At 42.3% G+C, this 25,717-nt stretch overlaps 1 protein-coding gene across 1 annotated transcript in view; it reads left to right on the top strand.

The window, feature by feature from the left end:
* MTMR9 (myotubularin related protein 9) overlaps positions 1 to 25,717 on the top strand; it is a 78,390-nt gene that overhangs the window by 9,616 nt on the left and 43,057 nt on the right. Inside the window, exons 2-3 of the mRNA XM_008248953.4 lie at positions 12,478 to 12,586; positions 18,850 to 18,975. Coding sequence (XP_008247175.1) covers positions 12,478 to 12,586; positions 18,850 to 18,975 — 235 coding nt within the window. The remainder of the gene's footprint in view (positions 1 to 12,477; positions 12,587 to 18,849; positions 18,976 to 25,717) is intronic.

Here is a 25,717-nt window from a genome sequence, read left to right as displayed (position 1 = left end):
GAAAGGGCGTTCTTAATTCTCAGCCTGGACTGTGGCCTGGTCTCGGCTCCATGGAGCAGACTGCTCTGCCTAGGAGAGTCAGGAGCTGGCAGAGGAGCTGCTGCCAAACTCGGGGCTCCTCAGGTCCAGCTGAGAATGGGCCAAGGCTGAGCCAGGCCTGAATCCAAGCCCCCAGCACTGCACTGGGCACCACTGACCTCCAAGTGAGACTTGTGCCTACCCCCTGCTGGCCTGGGCTCAGACTGCCACCTTCTGGGGCCCAACACTGTCCATTTTCCATGCTTGTCACAGCTGGGTCTGGGGTTCCTGTTGTCCCTTTCAGCCTGGGCCAAAGTGTGGCCAGTGATTGGGTGACTGTGGGACCCATCAGTCCACTGTCCAAGCTGTCGCATCGCAGTCTACCACTGCCTTCCAGCTCCTTGGACGCCTCTCTGTCCTGCTGCAAACACCTCTGGCAGAAGTGCCCCAGCCTAGACTGCAGGAGGAGGTGGGGTGGCCTGGCTGACCCTGACATCCCGAACTCCCCTTGTAACTGTAGACACACGTGCCCAGCAATAATCTGCCTTTGTGTGTGTGTGTGTGTGTGTGTGTTTGTGTGTGTGCTGGGCTAGGGTGAGGCTATGCCTGTGCCCCAGGCCCCAGCCCTGGCCCTTCCCAGACTGTGATGGCCTACCTGGTCCCAGTGTTAGGGTAGCATGGGATGACAGGACCTTGGTTTTTCCATATTTAAAGCCAATTTTTATAACTCATTTTGTCCAATGTTAAGCTGCCATGCGTCTCTGTGTGAATACAGTCCGAGCACAAACCTGAAAAAAAAATGATGAATTTATCACCCCAAAGTTCTTTTCTTTATAAAGAAATTCTCTTGATTTTTTTAAAAAACATTTATTTTATTAATTTGAAAGAGTTAGAGGTAGAGACAGAGAGAGGTCTTCCATCTGCTGGTTTACTCCCCAGATGGCCAGAATGGCCAGAGCTGCATTGATCCAAAGCCAGGAGCCAGGAACTTCTTTCAAGTCTCTCAGGTGGGTGCAGGGCCCCAAGGACTTGGGCCATCTTCTACTGCTTTCCCAGGCCATAGAAGAGAGCTGGATCGGAAGAGGAGCAGCCAGGACTAGAACTGGAGCCCATATGGGATGCCAGGGCTTCAGGCCAGGGCTTTAACCCACTGCACCGCACCCCCTAAAGTTCTAATGCTCTTTTACAATCCCCTTCTCTTCTCTCCTTAGCCACAGACTGTTTTACACTTTCTAGAAATTTATTTCAGTCAATCATAAAGCATGCAGTGTTTTTTTTTGTCCCCCCCTTTGGGGCTCTTTTAAGTGACAATATTGAGATTCAGCCATGTTGTGAGAATCAGTATTTCATCCCTTGTTATTGCTGAGTTGTATTCCACAATTTGTTCACTTTTCGATGGAAGTTTGGATTGTTTCCAGTGTGGGGCTATAAAATAAAAGCAGCTATGAACATGGTTGTACAAGTCTTTGTGTGACATTTGGTTTCTTTTCTCTTGGGTGTTTACTTGCCAGTGAGATGGCTGGATCGGATGTAAGAGCACAGACTTTTGAAGATCCTCACAGACTGTTTTCCCGGGGGCTTGTTCCTACAATTTTACATTCCTATCAGCAGTTCTTGAAAGCTCTGGTTCTTTTGTATCCTGGCCAGCAGTTGCTATGATCACACTTTAATTTTTTTATTTTTTTAAGATCTGTTTTATTTATTTGAAAGTCTGAATTAAGGAGGGAAAGGCAGAGCAAGCTATGATCAGACTTCTAACTCTTATCCATTCTAGTAGTGTGAAGGAATATCTCATGTTTTAAATTTGTGATTTCCTTATGATGTGGGGCATTTTATAAATGAGCTTATTGATTCATCCAATGGATTTTAGGGCTAAATGTCCCAATGCTTTACTCATTTTTAACTGGATTGTTTGCTTTTTTATTGAGTTGTGGGGTAAGGGGGAGGGGTGAGAGAAAGGGAGAGGAGAGAAAGGCAGAGCAAGAGAGAATGTATATCCTGGATACAAGTGCTTTATCAGCTACAAGTTTTGCCAATGTGTTCTCTCAGTCTGTGGCTTGTCTTTTCATTCTCTTTAATAGTATCTTCAAGGAGCAGGCATCTTACATTTTGAAGACATCTACTTCCATCAGTCTTCTTTATTTAAAGATTTATTTGAAAGACAGAGTTCTAGAGGCAGAGAGAGAGGTGTCTTCCATCCCACTGCTTTCCCAGGCACATTAGCAGGGAGCTGGATTGGAAGGGGAGCAGCTGGGACTTGAAGCAGCACCCATATGGGATGCCGGCAATGCAGGTGGCAGCTTTAACCCACTACACCACAGCTCAGACCCCCATCTATTTTTCTTTTATAGATTGGGATTCTGGTGTCTAAGTTCCTAACCTGAGGTCACACACATTTTCTTCTAGCATTTTTATAGCTATAGATTTTATATTTAAGATTCCATTCTGAGTTGTATTTGGTTCATGGTATGGATTCAAATTCTTTTTCTTTTTTAAAAACTAACACCCACATTCTTGTTTTAGTACCATTTGCTGAAAAGATTGCTCATTTTTCAGTGAGTTATCTTGGCACATTTGTCAATATGTGATGAGGACCTATTTCTGGACTTTTTGTTTTACTGATCTATTTATGCCATTATTATGCTTTCTTAATTACTATAGCCTTATATTAAGTCTTGAAATTATGTAGTGTTAGCTGTCCATCTTTGTTCTTTTTCCCTTTCTTAAAAGATCGATTAATTTATTTGATAAGGCAAAGTTAGAAGGAGAGATACAAAGAGAGAGGTCTTCTATCCACTGGTTCACTCCCTAAATGGCCACAATGGCTGGAGCTGGGCTGGTCTGAAGCCAGGAGCTTCTTGGGGGTCTCCCATGTGGGTGCAGGGGCCCAAGGACTTGGACCATTTTCTGTTGTTTTCCCAGGCATGTTAGCAGGGAGCTGGATTGGAAGTGAAGCAGCTCCATATGGGATGCTGGCACTGCAGGTGGTGGCTTTACTTGCTATGCCACAGTGCCTGCCCCTGGCCCTTACTCATTTTCAAAATTATTTCCACTGTTTGGAGTAATTCATACTTCCACATGGATTTTACAATCAGCTTTTTAATTTCTACAGAAAAACCTAATGTGATTTTTGACTGGAATTATATTGAATCAATAAATGAATTTGGGGAGAATTGATACCTTAAAATATTGAGTTTTTTAATCATGAATGAAATATATCTATTTAGATGTTTATTTTCTTCAATATTTTCTCATTTTTGCTTATAGGTCTTTTATATATTTCCTGATACGTATTTCATATTTTCATACTATTTTTAATGATACTGTTTTTAAAATTTTAACTTCTAGTTGCTTGTTTATATTAATCATGTTTTTTTTTATTTTCTCTATTTTGTGGTGCTTTAACATCTTAGGGCTTTACAAGACCTGGGAAGAGACTGCTCTTGCCAAGGTTCTTTAATTTCCAGAGATAGTGACTACCTTGCATGCAGGCTTGCCTTTGTTGTGGAAACCAAACAAACTCAAGTCTATACCCCCACATCTCCTTTTATCCAGCTTCTACAGTCAGGGCCACTATCTCCTACCTGAAATTACCCAGGGCCAGGCACCAGAATACAGGGGACCACCGATAGATTCTAGAGCCTGCCAAAATTAAGCTATTCAAACCCAAACTTGTTCAGCTTGCCTACCTGCCTTGTCCAGTTTGTGAATAACAAACTGTTTCCAGTGGTAGTCATCTTCAGATTTGTTGACCTCACTATGACCTGGATAAAAGCAAAATCCTGGCTTCACTTTAAAACATTGTTGCAGTAGTACATAGAACTACTATTGATTTTTGTATATTAACTTTGTTTTCAACCTTACTAAAACTCACTTAACAATTCCAGTAGCATTTTAGCAGTTTTCATTAGGTTTTCTAAATTGCAATCATGTCACGTGCAAATAGGTTTACTTCCTTTTCAATCTGGATGCCTGTTATTTCTTCTTGACTTATGCACTGGTTGTTACCTTCAATTCAGCCCTGAATGGTAGTGGTCAGAGCAAACATTCTGATCTTAAAAAGAAAAGAATTCAGTGTTTCACCATTAAATGCACTTTTAGCTTAAGAGGGGTTCTTTTTGGTAAATTTTTAACAAGATTTATTTACTTATTTGAGAGGCAGAGCTAGAGAGTGAGAGCGAGAGCGAGAGAGAGAATATGAATCTTCTATCTGTTGGTTATTCCCTAAATAGCGTCAGTGGCTGGGGCTAGACTGTGGAAGCCAGGAGCTTCATCCAGGGCTTCCACGTGGTTGGCAGGCGCCCAAGTACTTGGGCCATCTGCTGCTGCTTTCCTAGGCACATTAGCAGGGAGCTGGATTGGAAGTGGAGCAGCAGCTTAACCTGTAGTGCACCATGCCAGTCCCATAAATGTTCTCAACATCAGATGGAGGAAGTTCCCTTCTGTTCCTACTTTGCTGAGAGGTTTTTGGCTTTATAGTGAGGAACGGATGCTGGTTTTGTCAAATGCTTTTTCAGTATCTTTTGAATAATAAATGGTTTTTCTTTTTTGGTTTTTCAGTATGGTGGGTTACTTGACTTCAAGTCTTAAACCAATGTTGCATTTCTGGGATAAACTTCAATTAGTTGTGGCCGGCGCCGCGGCTCAATAGGCTAATCCTCCGCCTAGCGGCGCCGGCACACCGGGTTCTAGTCCCGGTCGGGGCGCCGGATTCTGTCCCGGTTGCCCCTCCTCCAGGCCAGCCCTCTGCTGTGGCCAGGGAGTGCAGTGGAGGATGGCCCAGGTGCTTGGGCCCTGCACCCCATGGGAGACCAGGAAAAGCACCTGGCTCCTGGCTCCTGCCATCGGATCAGCGCGGTGCGCCGGCCGCAGCGCGCCGGCCGCGGCGGCCATTGGAGGGTGAACCAACGGCAAAAGGAAGACCTTTCTCTCTGTCTCTCTCTCTCTCACTGTCCACTCTGCCTGTCAAAAAAAAAAACAAAAAAAAAAAACAAAAAAAACTTCAATTAGTTGTGATGCTTTATCTTTTTATATACCCTATTTGAACTGCTGATATTCTGTTTATAAATATTGCACCTATGTTCATGAGAGATATTGGTCTTTTGTTTTCCTGTATAGTTATCTGGTTTTTATATGAGGGTAATGCTGGTTTCATGGAATGAATTAGAAATAATTCTCTCTGGGCTGGCTCTGTGACGCAGTGGGTTAACGCCCTGGCCTGAAGCATCGACATCCCATATGGGTGCCGGTTCAAGTCCCGCTGCTCCTCTTCTGATCCAGCTCTCTGCTATGGCCTGGGAAAGCAATAGAAGATGACTCAAGTCCTTGGGCCCCTGTACCCGCGTGGGAGACCTGGAAGAAGCTCCTGGCTCCTGGCTTCGGATCGGCACAGCTCTGGTTGTTGCCACCAATTGGGGAGTGAACCAGCGGATGGAAGACCTCTGTTTCTTTCTCTGCCCCTCCTTTCTCTGTGTAACTCTGACATTAAAATAAATAAATAAATCTTAAAAAATTTTATTGAATTCCTCAGTGAAGCCATCTGGAGCTGGTGTTTTCTCTGTGGGAAAGATTTTAGCAAAAAATTTTTAATCAATATAGAATTAGTCAAGTTATTTCTTCATGAATGTTCCTTAGTAGTTTGCATCTTTTGGTGAATTATCCATTTCATTTACCTTGTTGAATTAATTTATATAACGTTATTCCTAATATTCTCATTATCCTTCTAATGTCTAGAATCTAGTGTTTATCACCTCTCTTAATCCTAATATTGTTAAATTATGACTTCTTTCTTCCTTCTTAGAGTTTTATGACATTTATTATTTGTAAGATTTATTTACTTGATAGGGAGAGAGACAGAGATCTTCCATCTGCTGGTTCACTCCCCAAATGGCTACAACAGCTGGAACTAGGCTGATCCGAAGCCAGGAGCTTTCTCTCTGTTGTCCATGTGGATGCAGGGGCCCAAGCACTTGGGCCATCGTCTGCTGTTTTCCCAGGCCATTAGCAGAGAGCTGAATCAGAAATGGAGCAGCCGGAACATGAACCAGCTCTCAGATGGGATGCGGACACTGCAGGTGGAGGCTTAGCCTACTGTGCCACAGCACTGGCCCCTATCGATCTTTCAAACAGTCATTTTTGCTTCTGTTTTTCTCTATTTTATTGAATTTTGGTCTGATGTTTAATTATTTCCCTTATTCTGCTTTGGGTTTAACTTGCTATTTTCTTATTCATAAAGTGGACTGCGGTCACCATGAACTCTCCATATTATTTCCCCTCCTTTAGTAGCATGCTACACTTTAACATTTTTTGCTTTCATTCAGTTCTAAATGCTTTCTGATTTCTCTTTTGGTTTCTTCTTTGGCTGGTAGGTTATTTATAAGTGTATTATTTGGTTTCTAATTATTTGAGTATTTTCTAGAGGTCACTATTGATAACTGATTAATTTTTTTATGGTCAGACTTTTTAAGTTTTATTTAGACTGATTTTATGGCCCCAAAGACATCCTCTCTTGCTATAAATTCCATGTGCGCTTAAGAAAAGACTGATTCTATTAAGAGATGTTTTATAGTAGTTAGAACAAGTTGTCATTAATCTTCTGGTCTTCAATATTTCCTTCAATATTCTATTTTTTAAAGATTTATTTATTTGAAATTCAGAGTTGCGAGGGGCGAGAAAGAGAGATCTTCCATCTGCTGGTTCCCTCCCCAAGTGGTTTCAACAGCCAGGGCTGGACCAGGCCAAAGCCAGGAGCTTCCTCCAGGTCTCCCACATGGGTGCAGGGGCCCAAGGACTTGGGCCATCTTCCATTGCCCTCCCAGGCACATTATCAGGGAGCTGGATCGGAAGTGGAGCAGCTAGGACTTGAACAGGCACTCATGTGGGATGCCAGCCCTGTAGACGACGGATTAACCTGCTGTGCCATGGTGTCAGCTCTTGTATCAGTTGTTGAAGAAAGGCATTGAAGTCTCTGATTCTGATTGTGGAATTCATTTTGAAGCAATATTAAATGTGTGAACATTTAGAATTGTTGTATCCTCTTGATGAATTGGCCCTTTTTATCACTATAAGAGGACTTTGTTTACTCCTAACAATATTCTTCGCTCTGAAATCTACCTTGTCTGAAAGTATACCTAGTACTAACTGTGGTTGGTATGGTATATATTTTTCATTTTATGTGTAACCCATGTGTTATTTATATTAAGTATGTTTATTATAGTAGCATATAGGTGGGTCTTTTTTTTTCATCTGATCTAACAATCTCTGCCTTTAATATGGGAGTTTAACCCATGTTAACCAACTATCAAATGCTTAGGTTTAAGTCATCTTGCTGTATGACATGATATTACATGTTTTCTTTTTGCTCCATCTGTTTTTTCCCCCCTGTTCTACAGCCTACTTTTGAATTACATATTTTTTTTAAGATTTATTTACTTGAGAAGCAGAGTTACAGAGAAAGAGAGGTCTTCCATACCCTAGTTCACTTCCCAAATGGCTGCAATGGTCAGAGCTGAGCCAATCTGAAGCCAGGAGCTGGGAGCTTCTTCTGGGTCTCCCATGTGGGTATGGAGCCCCAAGGATTTGGGCTGTCTTCTGATTTCCCGCACCATCAGCAGGGAGCTGGATTGGAAGTGGAGCAGCCAGGACTTGAACTGGCGCCCATATGGGATGCCAGCATCACAGATGGATGCTTAACCTACTACACCACAGTGCCAGCCCCTGGATTGTATTTTTTAAAATGACTCTTATTGATTGGCTTATTCACTAACTTTTTGTTGCTTTATTTTTATGATTATCTTATAGTTTATTGTTCCTGTGGTTTGAATATGGTTTGAGTGCCCTCCAAGGCTATATGTGTTGAAACTTATCCTCATTGTGAAATATTAAGAGTAGTTTAATCTGACCATGGTGTTTAGAGTTCAATCTTTTGGGAAATGATTAGGTCATTAGAGCAGAGTACCCACAAGTGAATACTGGTGTTTGTATAAGGAGAAGGAGAGAAACAGGCACATAGAAACTCCATGTCTTCTGCCATGTGATACCCTGGGTAGTCTTGGAACTCAGCTACCGAGGTTATCACCAGGTGCCATCCTTGTACCTTGTACCTTGTACCTCTGAACCATGAGCCAAAATAAATCTTTTTCTTTATAAAATTATCTGCCTGAGTTCCACTTAGTTGTATAATCTTTAATTGTATAATCTTTAACTTATCACAGGCTACCTCCAAGATATTATACAACTTGTATGTAGTATAAGAACCTTACATTAAACAATATGTCCATTTGTCCCCCAAAACAACATGGCATTGTTGTCATGTATGTGATAAACCCTACAATGCACCATTATTTTTAAATTGTCTTTTAAATAGACTTAAATAATAAGAAAAAATCTTGTATATTTAAATTTTTTATATATAGTTCTGGTGTTTTGTTCCATTTTATGAATTTGCATTTTTCACTTGGTAACATTTTCCTTCTACTTCAAGAATTTTTTTTTAACATTTGTTATGGTGCACATTTGCTGGCATTGGGTTTTCTCAAGGTTTTATATATTTATAAAATCTGTATTTTTTTTTTGACAGGCAGTTAGACAGAGAGACAGAGAGAATGGTCTTCCTTCCGTTGGTTCACCTCCCAAATGGCCTCCATGGCTGGCGCGCTGTGCCGACCTGAAGCCAGGAGCCAGGTGCTTCCTCCTGGTCTCCCATGGGGTGCAGGGCCCAAGCACTTGGGCCATCCTCCATTGCCTTCCCAGGCCACAGCAGAGAGCTGGACTGGAAGAAGGGCAACTGGGACAGAACCGGCGCCCCAACCGGGACTAGAACCTGGAGTGCTGGCGCTGTAGGTGGAGGATTAGCCTAGTGAGCTGTGGTGCCGGCAAAATCTGTATTTTTTTAAAGATTTATTTATTTGAAAGGCAAGGTTACAGAGGAACAGAGGCAGCTGGATTACTCCCCAGATAGCCTCAACGGCTGGGGCTGGGCCAATCAGAAGCCAGGAGCCAGGAGCTTCCTCCAGGTCTCCCACACAGATGCAGGGATCCAAGTACTTGGGCTTTCCCAGGCCATAGCAGAGACCTGGATCGGAAATGGAGCAGCCAGGATTTGAACCGGCACCCATATGGGAGGCTGGCACTGCAGGCGGTGGCTTTACCCACTATGCCACAGCACCAGCCCCAAGATGTTCTCTTTACTACTGGTTTTGAGTAATTTGACTATCATGTGCAGCATACTTGTAGTGTTTAAAATTATTTATTAGTAATATTATCTTAGGGATTTGTTGAACTTCTTGAATCTGAAGGTTTATAATTTTCATTAAATTAAAGCTTTTTTGGTCATTATATCTTTAAATCAATTTGTGACTGCCTTTCTCCCTCTTTGCACGGACTGTAATTTCATGTATATTGGCATGCTTGTGGTCCCACAGCTCACTGATGTACCTTTCATTTTATTTAAATTATTTTTTTTCTCATTTTATTATTTACTCAGGAAGCAGAGAAATAGGTAGAGGCAGACAGAGCTCATCTGCTGGTTCACTTCGCAAGTGCCCACATTGGCTGGATTGGGCCACAATGGATCCAAGACCTAGAACTGCAATCCAGGTCTCCTTCGTGGGTGGCAGGAACTCAGTGACTTGAGCTATTATTGCTGCCTCCCAGGATCTGCATTGGCGAGAAGCTGAAGTCAGGAGGTGGAGGCAGAAGTTGAACCCAGGCGCTGGTGGTGGACCTGGGTGTCTGAGGCACAGGCTGGCTGCCTGCCCGCCTGTCCGCTTTTCCGTTCTCTAACCTTCTTGTCTGTCTAATCCGCTGTTAATCCCATTCAATATATTTTTTAATTTACATATGATAGTTTTAATCTCTAGAAGTTCTGTTTTTTATGTATTTCTCTAGTTTTTTGAACGTATGAAATCCAGTTATAACTGCTTTAATATTCTTGTCTATTAATTGTAGTATCTGTGACACTTAAGGGTTGGATTTGATTTTGCTTGATTGTGTTTCTCGTGGGTATTTTCCTGTTTATTCTCACTTGATCATCTTTGATTATATGCCAAATATTGCAAGTTTGTCTTGATTAGTGCTGGATATTATTTTTGTATTTGCACAAATATTCTTTGTCTTAAATTTTTTCCTTTTGTTTCCTTTTTAAATCTTTTTCTATTTTCTTTTTAATATTTTTTACTTTCCTCAATTTTTTTTCCTTGTACAAATATTTTTTAGCTTCTTTCTGGGATTCAATTAGATTACTTGGCAACCATTTGATCTTTTGGGGTCCTGGTTTTAGTTTTTGTAAGATGAGTCTTAAGCAATGCTCAGTCTCAAGGCATTTATTTCTCAGCACTGAGACAAGCCGTTCTGAATAGTCTACCTGATGCCCTGTGAGTTACGAGGTTTTTCTTTTCTTTTCTTTTTTTAAAGATTTATTTATTTGAAAGGCAGAGTTACATAGAGAGAAGGAGAGGCGAAGAGGGAGAGGGAGAGGGAGAGGTCTTCCATTCACTGGTTCACTCCCCAGTTGGCCACAATGGCCGGAGCTGTGATAGGGAACCAGGAGCTTCTTCTGAATCTCCCATGCAGGTGATTGGGCTTGGGCAAGGGCCGAAGGGCTTGGGCCATTTTCTACTGCTTTCCCAGGCTGTAGCAGAGAGCTGGATCAGAAGAGGAGCAGCTGGGACTAGAACCGGCACCTGTATGGGATGCCTGCACTGCAAGTGGCGGCTTTACCTGCTGTGCCACAGAACCGGTCCCTGAGGTTTTTCTAGTCTAGTTGGTGAGGCGTTTCCTCTCACCCTCAGCTGTCTTAGTCTGTTTGTGTCACAGTAACAAAATACCACAGACTGGGTAATTTGTAAAGATAACTTTATTTCCCATAGTTCCAGAGGCTGGGAAGTCCACTATCAAGGTGGTGGCATTTGGTGAGGGCCTATGCGCTGCATCATCCCACTGTAGAAAGAAAAAGGCAGAAGAGAATGCACCTGCCAAAAAGAGAAGGAGCCCACTCCCTCAGTGATGGCATTAGTCCATCACCTAATCACCCCTGCAAGGCCCTCCGTCTCCTCACCAGCACACTGGGGAGTAAGTTTCCAGCGCACGAACACAGCACCAGCCTTAGCTGGCTTTCTCATTCATGTGCCAAGTCAGTACTTAGGTTTACCCTCAATGACCTCCGGAATTCTGTCTCTTCTCTAACATGTGAGCTGTAGCCCCACTAGTCCCCCCTCGGACGATCACCTCTGCTCGAGGTCCCTCTCTTTCTAGGGTAGCTTGGAAATATGAAATTTTCAAGAGCAATGGATTGGAGCAGCCATGGGTCTTATCTTGTCTTCCGTCTCTTAGGGATCTCTCTTCTTCATTGTGTGATGTCCAGGGGTTTGAAAAATCATTCCTTATATTTTCCTGTACTTTTGTTTTAATGTGGAAGGGTAAATCAAGTCCCTGTTATCCCTTTTCCACTGAAAACAGAAATGCCAAGCATATGATTCTTGAATATAATTTTAAGAAGAGGCATTCCATCGTGTTCATGTGTTTTGGACATCATGCGGGATTTTCCGTGTTGATCACGTGTGCCTACCAAGATTAACAGCCTGGTGATGTGACACCAGAGGGCTGACAGTGAGGTGGGACCTAGCTGGGAAGAGTGGCCATATGAGTTGTGTTTCTCAATTGGGTAGAATGTAAATAAAATTGCTAGCTTTTGGCCAATTGTAGAATGCACAGAAGTTCTAGTGGAAAATTGTTGGGGAAATCAGTGACAAGGTAAAATAAAACTCAGAACTATCAGCAAGTATAAACAAAACAACACAAATGTGCCAGCTGAGACAAAATTAAATTTGTATGAAAGTTAATGCGAATTTTTTTTTTCTTTTTTGATAGGCAGAGTGGACAGTGAGAGAGAGAGACAGAGAAAGGTCTTCCTTTTGCCGTTGGTTCACCCTCCAATGGCCGCCACGGCCGGCGCATCACGCTGATCCGAAGGCAGGAGCCAGGTACTTATCCTGGTCTCCCATGGGGTGCAGGGCCCAAGCACTTGGGCCATCCTCCACTGCACTCCCGGGCCACAGCAGAGAGCTGGCCTGGAAGAGGGGCAACCGGGACAGAATCCGGTGCCCTGACCGGGACTAGAACCCGGTGTGCCGGCGCTGCAAGGTGGAGGATTAGCCTAGTGAGCTGCGGTGCTGGCTAGTTAATGCAAATTTTATAATTAGGTATGGAAGTTATTCTGAACGTCTGTTAGATGAATTAGCCTGATGTGAATTATTTTATGTATTTGAAACTTTTAAAAAATGCATTTTAAATATTTTATGGCTCACATTTTAGTGATGCAGGCTTGACTAAACTATTTAGGGAGAAGAAAGTTGAATTTAGATGGTGATTACAACCATATTCTCTTTTCAAAGAAACTATATTTAAAAGTTGGGAATGTATGTGTTCCTAAGCATGATTTACAATTTTTTTTTTTTACAGATTTGTGGGATCTCTGGGTACTGTCATCATAAAATGCAAAGATTTTCGAATTATTCAGTTGGATATTCCTGGAATGGAAGAATGTTTGAATATAGCCAGTTCCATTGAGGTAAGAATTTTGGAAGCAAAATTTAATGAAAAAAATCATATTGTGTTTCAGTGCAGTGCTTATGTTTCTTCTTAAGACATTTGATCTTGTTCTGATTCAGATACTGCAGACAAGAAAAATCTCATTGTGTTTCACTGTTATTGGTGTAATGAGAGTTTATTGACTTATAGCAGTTTTTTTCTTAATTCATTTTGCATGAATAACCCAATTCCATGAGTTACTCCGAATTCCACAGAATTGCATTCCAATGGCTTTTCAGAATTTTCATGAGTTCATATTGATCAAATAATAGATTGTTTCACTTCAGTGTGTCTGAGTACTTATTTGGAGAACCATTAGAGAATTGAGTAAAGTAGTTCTTCAGAGAAATTTCATTTGATTAACTTACTTACTTAAATTTTATTTGAGGGGCAGATGGAGAGAGAAAGGTCTTGCATCTGCTGGTTCATATCCCAAATGCTCAGAACAGCTGGGGCTGGGCCAGGCCAAAGACAGTTACTTGGAACTTCATCTGGGTCTCCCACGTGGGTGGCAGGGACCCAAATACTTAAGTATCCTGCTGACCCCCAGGGTACACATTAGCAGGAAGCTGGATCAGAAGCAATCCTGACACTTGAACACAAGTACTCTGACATGGGATGTGGACATTTCAGTCAGTGTTTTAACTACTACGCCCTAATGTCCTTCCCTCAGGAGAAATTTTAACATTTTCCTTGTATTTTATGTTCACTACACAAATCGCGATACTTTCTCTGTACCACAGAGAGTTTGTGGACTTTGTTTTCTGCCCAATGAATTTGCTTAAATAAAATCCTATATGGAATCTTAAAAGAATAAAACATACAGTTAGAATTGCCTTTGTTCATGTTACCGTGGGCAGATGTTTAGGGGTACCTAGAGGCCCCTGTAGACTTGACCTTTCCCACCTGCCCTTAAGGGCTTCCTCAGAGCTGTTAACAACCACGATTGAGATTAATCAGGTATAGTGTTTACTTCTTTTCTAGATTAGTGCCTCAAAGCAGAATCACTTTTTCTTGAGTGTACTGGAGTATCATGTCAAAGATGCACTCTAGAAACTTGAATGGAAGTACCTATAATATAATACAGTGTGATTCAGCACAGTTTGACTCTTGACTTTACTACTTGATGGATTGTGACCATGTGTCACATGGTCTGACAAATTTGCTACTTTTTTTTTTTTTTTTAAAGATTTGTTTATTGAGAGGCAGAGTTACAGACAGAGGGAGAGACAGAGTGATCTTGCATCCACTGGTTCCCTCTCCAGACGACTGCAATGGCTGGAGCTGGGCCCACCTGAAGCCAGGATCCAGGAGCTTCCTCTGGGTCTTCTACATGAGTGCCAAAGCCCAAGCACTTAGGCCGTTTTCTACTGCCGTAGCAGAGAGCTGGAACGAAGAGGAGCAGCCAGGACTTGAACTGGCGCCCATATGGAATGCTGGTGCTGCAGGTCAAGGCTTGGCCTATTACGCCACAGCGCTGGCCCCTGATACTTTTTATAAAAATGAAGATAATATCTACTTTTTAAGTCTATTGTAAAACTTTTTTATTCCTTGATGTATGATAATACTTGGCACATACCATTTGAGGGCCTTCTGTAATTTTAGTATGGCTTTATGGTAGGATTTTTCTTTTTAAATTTTGGTTAAAAAAGAGACAGAAATTTAGAATGTTAATATTGTTTCTTTGAGAGGCAGAGAGAAAGCTCCCATTTGCTGGTTAATTCCCCAAATACCTACAATGGCTGACCAAAACTGGGAGCTGAAACCTCAGTCCAGGTGTCTCACTGGGTGGCAGAAACCCAGTTACTTAAACCATCACCACTGCCTCCCAGGGTCTGCATTTGCAAGAAGCTGGGGCAGGGGCTGGAGCTGGGACTCGAACTCTGGCATCTGATGTGGGATGCAGGCCTTTTGACCACTAGATCAAATGCCTGGCCCCATCTTAACCATTTCTAAGCATAAATACCTTTACATTATTGTGCAACAGCTTTGCAGAACATTTTCATCTTGCAGAAACAAAAAAAATTTTTAAAAGATTTATTTATTTGAAAGGCAGAGTGACGGGGTCGGGGGAGAGAGGAAGAGATCTTCCATCCACTGGTTCGCTTCCTAAATGGCCACAATAGCCAGGGCTGGGTCAGGCCAAAGTCAGGGGCTAGAAAACTCCATCGTGGTCTTCCATATGGGTATCGGGCCCAAGATTTGAGCTGTCATCTTCTGCCTGCCTTGGTGGATTAACAGGGAACTGGATTAGAAGCAGAGCAACAGGGACTAGAACTGGTGCTCATAGGGGATGCCGATGTCATAAGCAGTGGCTTAACCTGTTGCACCACAGTGCTGACTCCAGAAATGAAATTCTGTACCCACTAAGCAGTAACTCCTCATTTCCCTGTCCCTCAACTCCTGATCGCCACCATTCCACTTTCTCTTTCTCTGAATTTGACCACTGTAGATCCCTCATGTGAGTGGAAGCAGGTAGTATTTATCTTTTTAAGACTGGCTCATTTCACCTGGTGTAATATCCTCAGGGTTCTTCTATAAGTTGTGACAATTTCCTTCCTAAGGCTGAATATTCCATTGTGGGTGTGTGTATACATATATGGCAAGAGTTTTCGAAAGTGATTTATTTTCTGAAGGAGGTAATTGTCACAAATGGTTGTAGCCTTTTGTTTTTGGTAAATCTGAATTTCCTTATGTCAGTTTGCTTCACACAAGGGTATGTTTGCTTTGTATTTATATAAGCAATATTGGATATTGGCCTAGATTACAAATAATGTAAATTTTGCATGGATGATTTAAAAGTTCAGGAACTGCGGCCGGTGCCACGGCTCACTAGGCTAATCCTCTGCCCGCGGTGCCGGCACCCCAGGTTCTGGTCCTGGTAGGGGCACCGGATTCTGTCCCGGTTGCTCCTCTTCAGGCCAGCTCTCTGCAGTGGCCCAGGAGTGCAGTGGAGGATGGCCAAGGTCCCTGGGCCCTGCACCCGCATGGGAGACCAGCGTAGCGGTCACTTGGGGGGTGAACCCATGGAAAAAGGAAGACCTTTCTCTCTCTCTCTTTCTAACTTTGCCTGTCCAAAAAAAAAAAAAAAAGTTCAGGAACTGAGCGCTCCTTTTCTTATTCTAACCAACTGTTTTATTATATACTTAAATTTTAAATTGCCTCATTTTAAATCATCACTAAATTATATGTTAACTTTGTTTACAATGTCTTTTTTTTTTTAAAGATTTATTTATTTACTTGAAAGTCAGAGTTAGAGAAGGAGAGGCAGAGAGAGAGAGAGGTCTTCCATCCGCATGTTCACTCCCCAATTGTCCGCAATGGCCACAGCTGCGCTGATCTGAAACCAGGAACCACGAGCTTCTGCCTAGTCTCCCACACAGGTGCAGGGGCCCAAGGACTTGGGCCATCATCCACTGCTTTCCCAGACCATAGCAGAGAGCTGGATCGGAAATGGAGCAGCCAGGGCATAAACCAGCTCCCATGTGGGATGCTGGCACTGCAGGTGGCGGCTTTACCCGCTACGCCACAGTACCAGCCCCTGTTTACAGTATCTTTTACATAATCATACACATTGGTATTTTTTTCTGTCTTTGCCTTACTGACTAATCTTGGCTTTGTATCAAAAAACACATCATTGCTTTAGCTCTTTAAAGGAGGCAAAAAGTCTTAAGAATTGGTAATTGGATTGTGTGGCTTTTTAATTTTTTAATAAGGGTTTATTTATTTGAAAAGCAGAGAGGCAGAGAGAGCATGAGAGAGAAGTCTTCCTTCTGCTGGATCACCACTAAATGACCGCAATGGCCAGAACTGGGCTGATCTGAAGCCAGGAGCTTCTTCTGGGTCTCCCACGCAGGTGCAGGGGCCCAAGAACTTGGACCATCTTGTACTGCTTTCCCAGGCCATAGCAAGAGTTAGGTCGGAAATGGAGCAGCAGGGACTCAACTGGCGCTGCAGGTGGCGGCTTTTACCAGTGCTGGCTCATTTGTATGAATTTTTTTTTTTTTTAAACAGGAATAGAGAAATAGAAGAACTGTTGTGGTACTGAGTAAATGCCATGTGAAATTTTCACTTCTGCCTTTGCTAAATTTTACTTAGGGAAATGAGATGAACTAAACTGTTCATCTTACACAACTGTCATTTGGAAGTGATGTGTAATGTTGAATAGGCTGAATTGCATAGTATGAGAAAGCATTGTAGCTTCTATTAAATTGCAGTACACAACATCTTGTTTGGACAGAGGGATGCTACTGGCCCACTTTGGGCATTTGTTTGTTTTTAAGTTGTGATGTTATATTTTCACTGACCCATTTACATTTTTCTTATCCCTTCTGACCAGTGATTTTAGGATGGCTGACTGGGGTGGGATTGGAGGTGTTGCCTGTGTTGAAGCTCAGTGGTGAAGAAAGAGGGCAGAGCACAGAGCATAGGATACCCTTGGTGGCTGCAGTCACTTAGCTTCGTTGGCACCTGGCACCAATCAATATATATATACACACACACATATATATGTGTATGTGTGTATATATATATGTGTGTGTGTGTATATATATATATATATATATATATAAAACCTAATTTGACCTCAGAAAATGGAGGCTGTGTTGAATGTCTTTTACAGCATCCTGAATACATGTAGCCAGCCTTTTCCTGGTATCCACTCCCCCGCCCTTTCTCTTCCCTCATACATTTTGACTTATTTTAGGAGCAATCAGTGTATTCTTCATATATCATAACTGAGCTGTTCTTTGTAATTGGGCCCATATACCCATACATTCTGCCATCACAAGTGGAACCCCATTGGTAGAATATTTGGCAAGGGCTCAGTTTTGCCAATTGTAAGAAATCTGATGAAGCTCTTTTTCTGTGTAGTTTTTTTTTTCTTTTTTTTTCAGGCAGAGTTAGACAGTGAGAGAGAGAGACAGAGAGAAAGGTCTTCCCTTTTCCATTGGTTCACCCCCCAGTGGCTGCCGCGGCTGGCGTGCTGCACTGATCCGAAGCCAGAAGCCAGGTGCTTCCTCCTGGTCTCCCATGTGGGTGCAGGGCCCAGGGACCTGGGCCATCCTCCACTGCCCTCCCGGGCCACAGCAGAGGGGCAGCCGGGACAGAATCCAGTGCCCCGACTGGGACTAGAACCCGGTGTGCCAGCGCCGCAGGCGGAGGATTAGCCTATTGAGCCGCGGCGCTGGCCTCTGTGTAGTTTCAAACTGCCTTTGGAATTGAAATGCTTTCTGTTTTTTTCAGCATTGATGTGTTTAGAGGAAGAGATCCAGCTCTAGTGACATAAAATACAGTCAGGGCAGGTCAAAATCTGAGAGCTTATTTCCTTTTGGATTGGCTCCTGCCCTGCATTTGAAATGGTGGTTGTACTTACTGCTGGCTCCTCTGTCTAAGTCAGATGTGGACACTGGCCGTTCTGTTTTTTAGGGGGTGACTGGGAATCAAAGACAAGATAGAAGTGGAAAGAAAATTTATGTCTGTATAAATGTGACGTGTGTGTGTGTCCATTCTTTGGTGAGCCAGATTCTATAATGACATAGAATTTGCTATACTTAGACTGTCACCTCCCAGTCGCGTGTTGTTGGGCCTGCTCCCCACTCCAGGTGAGTGTCTGTAATTACTTCAGTTGAATTATGCTAATCAACTTGGTGCCTTTTTGCCCCAGTCATAGAAGTGCTTTTTTTTCCATAACTGCTCTGTCAGGAAGTTGGATCTGCCAGGTGATGGAGGTTCTTCCATGTGTTTGTTCTCGAGTCAGGGTTTCCTGGTTGTCTGTGATCCAGAATTCAAGTGCTTCGGATAAATACAGGCTTATTTTGAGAGCATAGTTACTGCTCCACTCTGGGAAGGGGTCCGTGTGGCGTGAAGATGTGATGTTATCTGGCCAAGAGAAGCAACACTCTAGGAAGGAAGGAAATGAATGGACATGGATGGAATTTCTACCTGTGTGGGTTGTGTAACAGCTAAAATGAGCTGAATTGTATTATGATCCAGGCACTGTTCTAAACCTGTTTATATATATTATCTGTCAATGCTGCCAACAACCCTGATGCAGTGCTGTTATGTCCCTTGTTTTACAGTTGAGGAAATTGAGGCACAGAGGCACGAGCTTCAGTTAGATTCTACTTTTAGGCGGTGTTGGGTGCCCATCGTTATTAGGTTACAGTTGATTTAATACCACTTTTTCAGTTGGAGTGTTTCAGGTTGTGGTAGATTCCTGCTTGTTTTCTTTTTGCTCCGTAGGCGTTGTCTACCCTGGACTCCATCACCCTGATGTACCCTTTCTTCTACCGGCCCATGTTTGAAGTTGTAGAGGACGGCTGGCATTCCTTCCTTCCCGAGCAAGAGTTCGAGCTCTACTCCTCAGCTGTGAGTGAACTTTCGAGAACTATGTCTAACGAGAAATATCCTCCACCTCGTTACTTAAGAAAATGATCCCTTCCTTTTGTAGAGCAATAAAGTGAGGTTGACTTATGTATGTCCATAGTAAGTAATGGGGTACCTCAGAAAGTTTCTTAAAAAAAGCAAGTAAGAGATGATTTTATTTTGATGCAGAAGATTTTTAAATCACAGTGTTTTTGATAATACACACTTTTCATGAACTATTAGAAGATACCTCATATGTATTAGTTATTGGTGCTGCAGCTTCTCATCCAGAGGTTTGTATAATTTGTTCTCAGTGCTGTATTCATGTAACTTTTCTTGCAATGGATCTACTGTACTCCACATACTAAAAAAAATTTTAAAGTGACATTGGCAAAACTTAGATTTGTGTAAAGGTAATCCTGATGTATTATGAATTAAGTGTTAGGTATTTTAAGAGTATCTCTTTAGAAACAATTTTTAAAATATTTGGGAAGCAGAGAGAGAGAGAGATCTTCCATCTGCTAATTCATTCCCCAAATTCCTGCAATATCCAGAGCTGGGCTAGGCCAAAGCTGAGAACTTCATCTGGTTCTCCCGTGTGGGTGGCAGGTACACAAGTACCTGATCTGTCATCTGCTGCTTCCCAGGATGTATATTAGCAGGAAGTTGGACTGGAAGTGGTATAGATAGGACTTGAACCAGGCACTCTGATATGGGATGCAGTCATCCAAGGGGGTGCTTAATCCACTGTGCCACAACACCCACTCCTACAAACAACTTTGTATGTAGGTATTGTGTTATGAGTGATCCTTAAACAGAATGTTGACTGCATTGTGTACTAAAGGCAGCACTAGAGAGCCATCTAGCCCATTTGATTCTGTGGATTATTTTTTTATGTTTAGAATTTGAGTTGCCAAGACCAGGCTACCAGAACCAAGTTTTCTTTCTTGGTCTTGGCCATTTTACTTCTTTCATCATCACTCTATTATGGGTACTGAGAGTATCAAGAAGTAGGAACCAGGATGCCAATGGAATTTAAACAGCGTAGGTACCTACAGCAGCCAAGTGAGGACGGAAGGGGCTGTTTTTATGTAGCGCATAGTTTACTACTTGTTTGCTTATGTTCAGTGTGTATTGCTTTAAGAACTGCACAGCAAGCATTCTCAGTGCCTAATGCTTTGTCTTGTATCAGTTGATTGCCACCTAACTGTGCCATAGAAGAATCTTTAGTTATTTCCTACTTGGCAAGATGGCAGTCAGCATGTGATTAGAAAGGGAGGTGTCTGGTACCCTGACATATTTGTACAAATTACTTGCTCATGTTTGTCTTGGAGTTCTGGGTGCCAAAGTAAACCGGTCTGACTTTATTCTATGAAGTCAACATTCAGTTCAGTTCCTTATGCTGTGTAGAAATCCGCTGTATGAAGTACATTCGTGATGTTGGTGTCCAGCCAATTTTTGCTTGAGCTGTCCAGTGTAGGGGAATTTGAATAGTCACATGGTAATCATCCTGTTTGGGGACAGCTTTAATTGTTCCTCCTCACACTGAGGTATACTCTGTCTTCCTGTGTTTCTGATGTTGGTTTGCATCATACAGATTACCTTGGGCATTTACCATGAACTGCTCTTCAAATTCAGAACTTTTATATCCCTATTAATCTTTCTGTCCTGTAAGACTGACTTCAGGGCCCCACACTGACCTGGTTGCTCTTCTCAGCAGGGCCTTCAGTTTACCACTGATTCTCTTAAAAGTGAGTTTAGCTTGGAACTATTACTAATACTTTAAGGAGCCTAAAGCTGAATTAGCTTTTTTGAGAATTATGAATGAAATAAACTGAAATTGCTGTCTCTTTTCACATGTGTTAAGATATCTCCCTATGTTTGTGTTATTTTCTTTTGATTTAAACATTTTTTTCCTAGTAGGTATTTCCTTTTTGGTTTTGACTATTTAAGCAATTTTTATACTTGAAGGTCTATATGTCACTTATTTCCACAGATTTAATAAGAACATCATTAATTATTTGAAGTATTATTCTTGCTAGATTCTGGAAATTTAAGATGTACAAAGCATTGCACTTTTTCTCTACTTGTTTGATAAGTACAGTAAAATAAGAGCTAATAAAAGTGTCCATAAGGCACAGGGAATTTGACACTATTTATGTTATAGAGAGTCAATTCTGGTGCTGAGAAACTGCTTAAGAGGCTACTGTAATAATATAAAAATGATAGTTGGATCCATAACAATGAAGTTATATTACAGAAAGATTCAAGAAGTAGAATACAATAGAGTTGATAGCAGTTCACTGGGTATAGGAGGTAAAACAGGGCCATCTGTGATGTTATCATTGGGAGAGAAAAGACAGAGAAATGTATGTGACAGAGTTGAGTTCATTTTGGAAAAAGTGAATTCCAAGGGCCTATGTGACACATATTGTTGAGTATTTCCAAGATACAGCTTAGGGCTTTTTTGAGAGATCTGGTTAAAAATGGAAAACTGAGAGTAATCACCCTGCATGTTGTGGAAACCTAATGAGAAGCTTAGATTGCCTGGGGGGAACGTCTGACAATGAGAAGTGGGCCGAGAACTTAAGGGGTGGGTGAAGGAGAAGGAGGAGGGAGAGGTGTCCGCTAGGAGGAGTCAGCCATCCAGCAGGCTTCCTGTTCATGTTTATTCTCTCTCCTGGACCAGAATGCTCATGAGCTGCTGGAAGATAAGCTTTACGCGGGCAGGAGCTGTGACCGTGCTGTTGTTGTTTCTTACCGTGTTCCTAGGATGTGATAGGCAAGTGAGAAATAGGAGTACTTACTGAATGAACAAACAGGGACACATGTATTTATGCAGGATAGGGGAAATGGACAACAGGGTCTTCTGTGTATCACTTTAGAAACCTTCTGCCAGGTAGATAAACCAGTTAATCAGTATCCTTTAGCAAGATTTTCTTGACCAGTGAAAAACTCCCTAAGTATAGTGTCAATCAGTTCATTTTTTCTGTTCTGTCCTGAAGGGACATGTAAAGAAGACAAAATGTTAAGACCTAGTTATTGGCCGGCGCCGCGGCTCACTAGGCTAATCCTCCGCCTAGCGGCGCCGGCACACCAGGTTCTAGTCCCGGTCGGGGCGCTGGATTCTGTCCCGGTTGCCCCTCTTCCAGGCCAGCCCTCTGCTGTGGCCAGGGAGTGCAGTGGAGGATGGCCCAAGTACTTGGGCCCTGCACCCCATGGGAGACCAGGAAAAGCACCTGGCTCCTGGCTCCTGCCATCGGATCAGCGCGGTGCGCCGGCCGCAGCGCACCGGCGGCGGCGGCCATTGGAGGGTGAACCAACGGCAAAGGAAGACCTTTCTCTCTGTCTCTCTCTCTCACTGTCCACTCTGCCTGTCAAAAAAAAAAAAAAAAAAAAAAAAAGTCCAGAAATGAATCTTCCTCCTATAATCAACTGATTTTTGACAGTGATACCAAGAAAAAGGATACTTTTTGCAACCAATGGCATTGGAAAAACTGGATATTCATGAAAAAAAAAATGAACCTGTGCCCTTGTCTAACATCAACAAAAGGTAGCTCAAAATGTATTACCTAAATATAAGTGCTACAATTATGAAAGTACTTGGGAAAAGCACAGGAGAAAATCTTGATGACCTTGCATTAGGGAAAATGTCTTATGTGACACCAAAAGTAATAGAAAGTGGACTAGTGTTTCCTTAGTGTTTAACAGATGTATATAACTTTCAAGACTAGTGCATTTACGCATGAAAATGGATCCAGTTTTTCATAAAGGTTGTCTCAAAAATTGATTATAAAGAAGAAAGAATAATATAAAACTTAAGTAGCGAGCCGGCGCCGTGGCTCAATAGGCTAATCCTCCACCTTGCGGCGCCGGCACACCGGGTTCTAGTCCCGGTTGGGGCGCCGGATTCTGTCCCGGTTGCCCCTCTTCCAGGCCAGCTCTCTGCTATGGCCAGGGAGTGCAGTGGAGGATGGCCCAGGTGCTTGGGCCCTGCACCCCATGGGAGACCAGGAAAAGCACCTGGATCCTGGCTCCTGCCATCGGATCAGCGTGGTGCGCCGGCTGCAGCGGCGGCCATTGGAGGGTGATCCAATGGCAAAGGAAGACCTTTCTCTCTCTGTCTCTCTCTCTCACTGTCCACTCTGCCTGTCAAAAAAAAAATAAAAATAAAAAAAATAAAACTTAAGTAGCTGTTTAGAGATAGCTGAAGAGAATTAGTGATCTGGAGCATAGAAATGAGGTAATTACTCAGAATTCAGAACATAGAAACAAAGATTGAAAAGCAAATTGGAGCTATATACGGGTAATAAAGGCAGATTTAATATTTATCACATGGGAGTTCAAGAAGATAATAGAAAAAATGGAAGAAAGGCAATATTCAAATAACTGTTGAGAATTATCTAGAATCAGTAAAAGTCATCAAACTCTCAGGTTAAGGAGTCCCAACATACACCATACAGGATAATGAAACAAATCTTAGCCATGTGTTGTTCAGCTGCTGAACAGTAAAGCAAAGAGATTATCACACAATTATCCTGAAAGAAATGATAAATTACCTGTAAGGTATTCAATTAGGAGAGAAAACAATTGATACACATTTGTTCATGGTAAAAGCTCTTAGCCATGTTGTATTTGAAGAATTTATTTAATATGAGAGATATGAAAAGGCAAGTCATATGTCAGTTTCCTTAAATTTAAGCACAGGGTGAGGATGTCATGTCATGACTCCTAGTCACCTCAGTAAGACAAGAAGGAAAATGTAATGTATCAGGTTGAAATGAAGCAAGGAAAATGAAAAAATCTTGAGATAAGGCATTTCTCTACACAAAATGAAACTTTGAAGAGATAGAATTAAAATTCAACAAAAATTAAAAGGTTTCAGGAATCTAAGATATACAAGGCCTTTGTTGAGAAAATTATCAAACTTTATGGAAAAAGTTAAAGCCTAAATAAGCAGTGTGCTAATGGATAGGAGGATTGGATATCACAAAGGTGTGATTCATTCTCTCTAAATGATCCATAAAGTGAATATAGTCTTATTAAAACCCCATTTGGTTTATTTATGAAATTTGGTGACAGTTACATGGAACAACAAAGGACAAACTCTTTAAGAACAAGAAGGGGGTCCGGTGCTGTGGCACAGCTGGTTAAAGTCCTGGCCTGAAGCCCTGGCATCCCATATGGGCGCCGGTTCTAGTCCTGGCTGCCCCTCTTCCCATCCAGCTCTCTGCTATGGCCTGGGAAAGCAGTAGAAGATGGCCCAAGTCCTTGGGCCCCTGCACCCGCATGGGAGACCCGGAAGAGGCTCCTGGCTCCTGCACAGCTCCAGCCGTTGTGGCCATCTGGGGAGAGAACAGTTGGATGGAAGACCTCTCTCTCTGTCTCTACCTCTCTCTGTAACTCTGTCTTTCAAATAAATAAAATAAATCTTAAAAAAAAACAACAACAACAACAAAAAAACGAGAAGGGAGGAGGAAGGGACTTAGCCTGCTAGATAGCATGTGTACCTTTAATAGGGGAGCATTAGCGCCCTCTTCTGGAAACTTAAGGTATGGCATTGCGGGTCAGTGGAGGCGTGCAGTTCTCCAGAGCAGTAAATCAAGTAATAATACATAATAATGAGTGTTCAAGAAATACAATTATGTTATTTCAAAATTTGGAGGTAAACTCTTGGACATAATTAACAATGTTAAATAGTTGCCTTTAGGGAAAGGGATCTGGGATGGCTGAGTAGGAACTAGAAAACTTTTAATTAACGACCCTTTTAGGAACTATCTTTTTTTCTCTTTAAAAATTTATTTACCTGAAAGGCAGAGTTACAGAGAGGCAGAGAGAGAGAGAGATAGTGTGAGTGAGGTCTTCCATCTGCTGGTTCACTCCTGAATTGGCCGCAACAGCTGGAGTTGAGCTGATCCGAAGCCAGGAGCTTCTTTCGGGTCTCCCATGCAGGTGCAGGGGCCCAAGGACCTGGGCTACCTTCCACTACTTCCCAGGCCATGGCAGAGAGCCAGATCGGAAGTGGAACAGCCAGGACTCGAACCAGGCCCATGTGGGATGCTGGCAGTGCAGGCAGTGGCTTTACCTACTACGCCATAGCGCTGGCCCCAGGAACTATCTTTTAAAGATAAGTTTGAAAAATGAAAACAATTTTGTTTGATGTTTAATCTTATAAAAGCATTTTTTTTAAAAGCAATACTCTTGTTTTGTAGTCTATCTGACATACTTTTAAAGCTTTTTCCTACTAATACTATAACCTATGGTTGGTATCTAGGCCATCTCAGATTCACAGAAACATTGAGATTTGCCTTTGAATTTTTTTTAAACTAAAAATCTTTTTACAATTTTTAAGCAGTTTTCAGTTCTGATATTTGGAATAAGTTGTCATTTGATAGTTTTATGTTGCATACATTTAGTCCTCAGTGTACAAAGTTAGATTATTTCATTAACCCTTCAGTGTAACCTTCCTTTAGTAGTGAGTTGCTAGTGTTTTAAGAAACATTTTACCAATCTCTGTACACTTATTTGTTTTTATTTTTTAAAAGATTTGAGAGGCAGAGTGATGGAGGGAGAGTAAGAGCAAGAGACACAGAGAGCGAGAGAATGAGATCTTTCATCTGTTTACTCCTCAAATGGCTGCAATGGCTGGGGCTGGTCCAGGCGAAAGCCAGGAACCTGGAACTCCATCTGCATCTCCCACATGGGTGGCGGGACCCCAGTGCTTGGGCCATCTTCCGCTGCTTTC

Source organism: Oryctolagus cuniculus, chromosome 2, assembly GCF_964237555.1.
Source record: "Oryctolagus cuniculus chromosome 2, mOryCun1.1, whole genome shotgun sequence".
NCBI classification, from domain to species: Eukaryota; Metazoa; Chordata; class Mammalia; order Lagomorpha; family Leporidae; genus Oryctolagus; species Oryctolagus cuniculus.
Note: the sequence above shows the minus strand (reverse complement) of the source record. Positions and strands in the feature narration are given on the sequence as shown.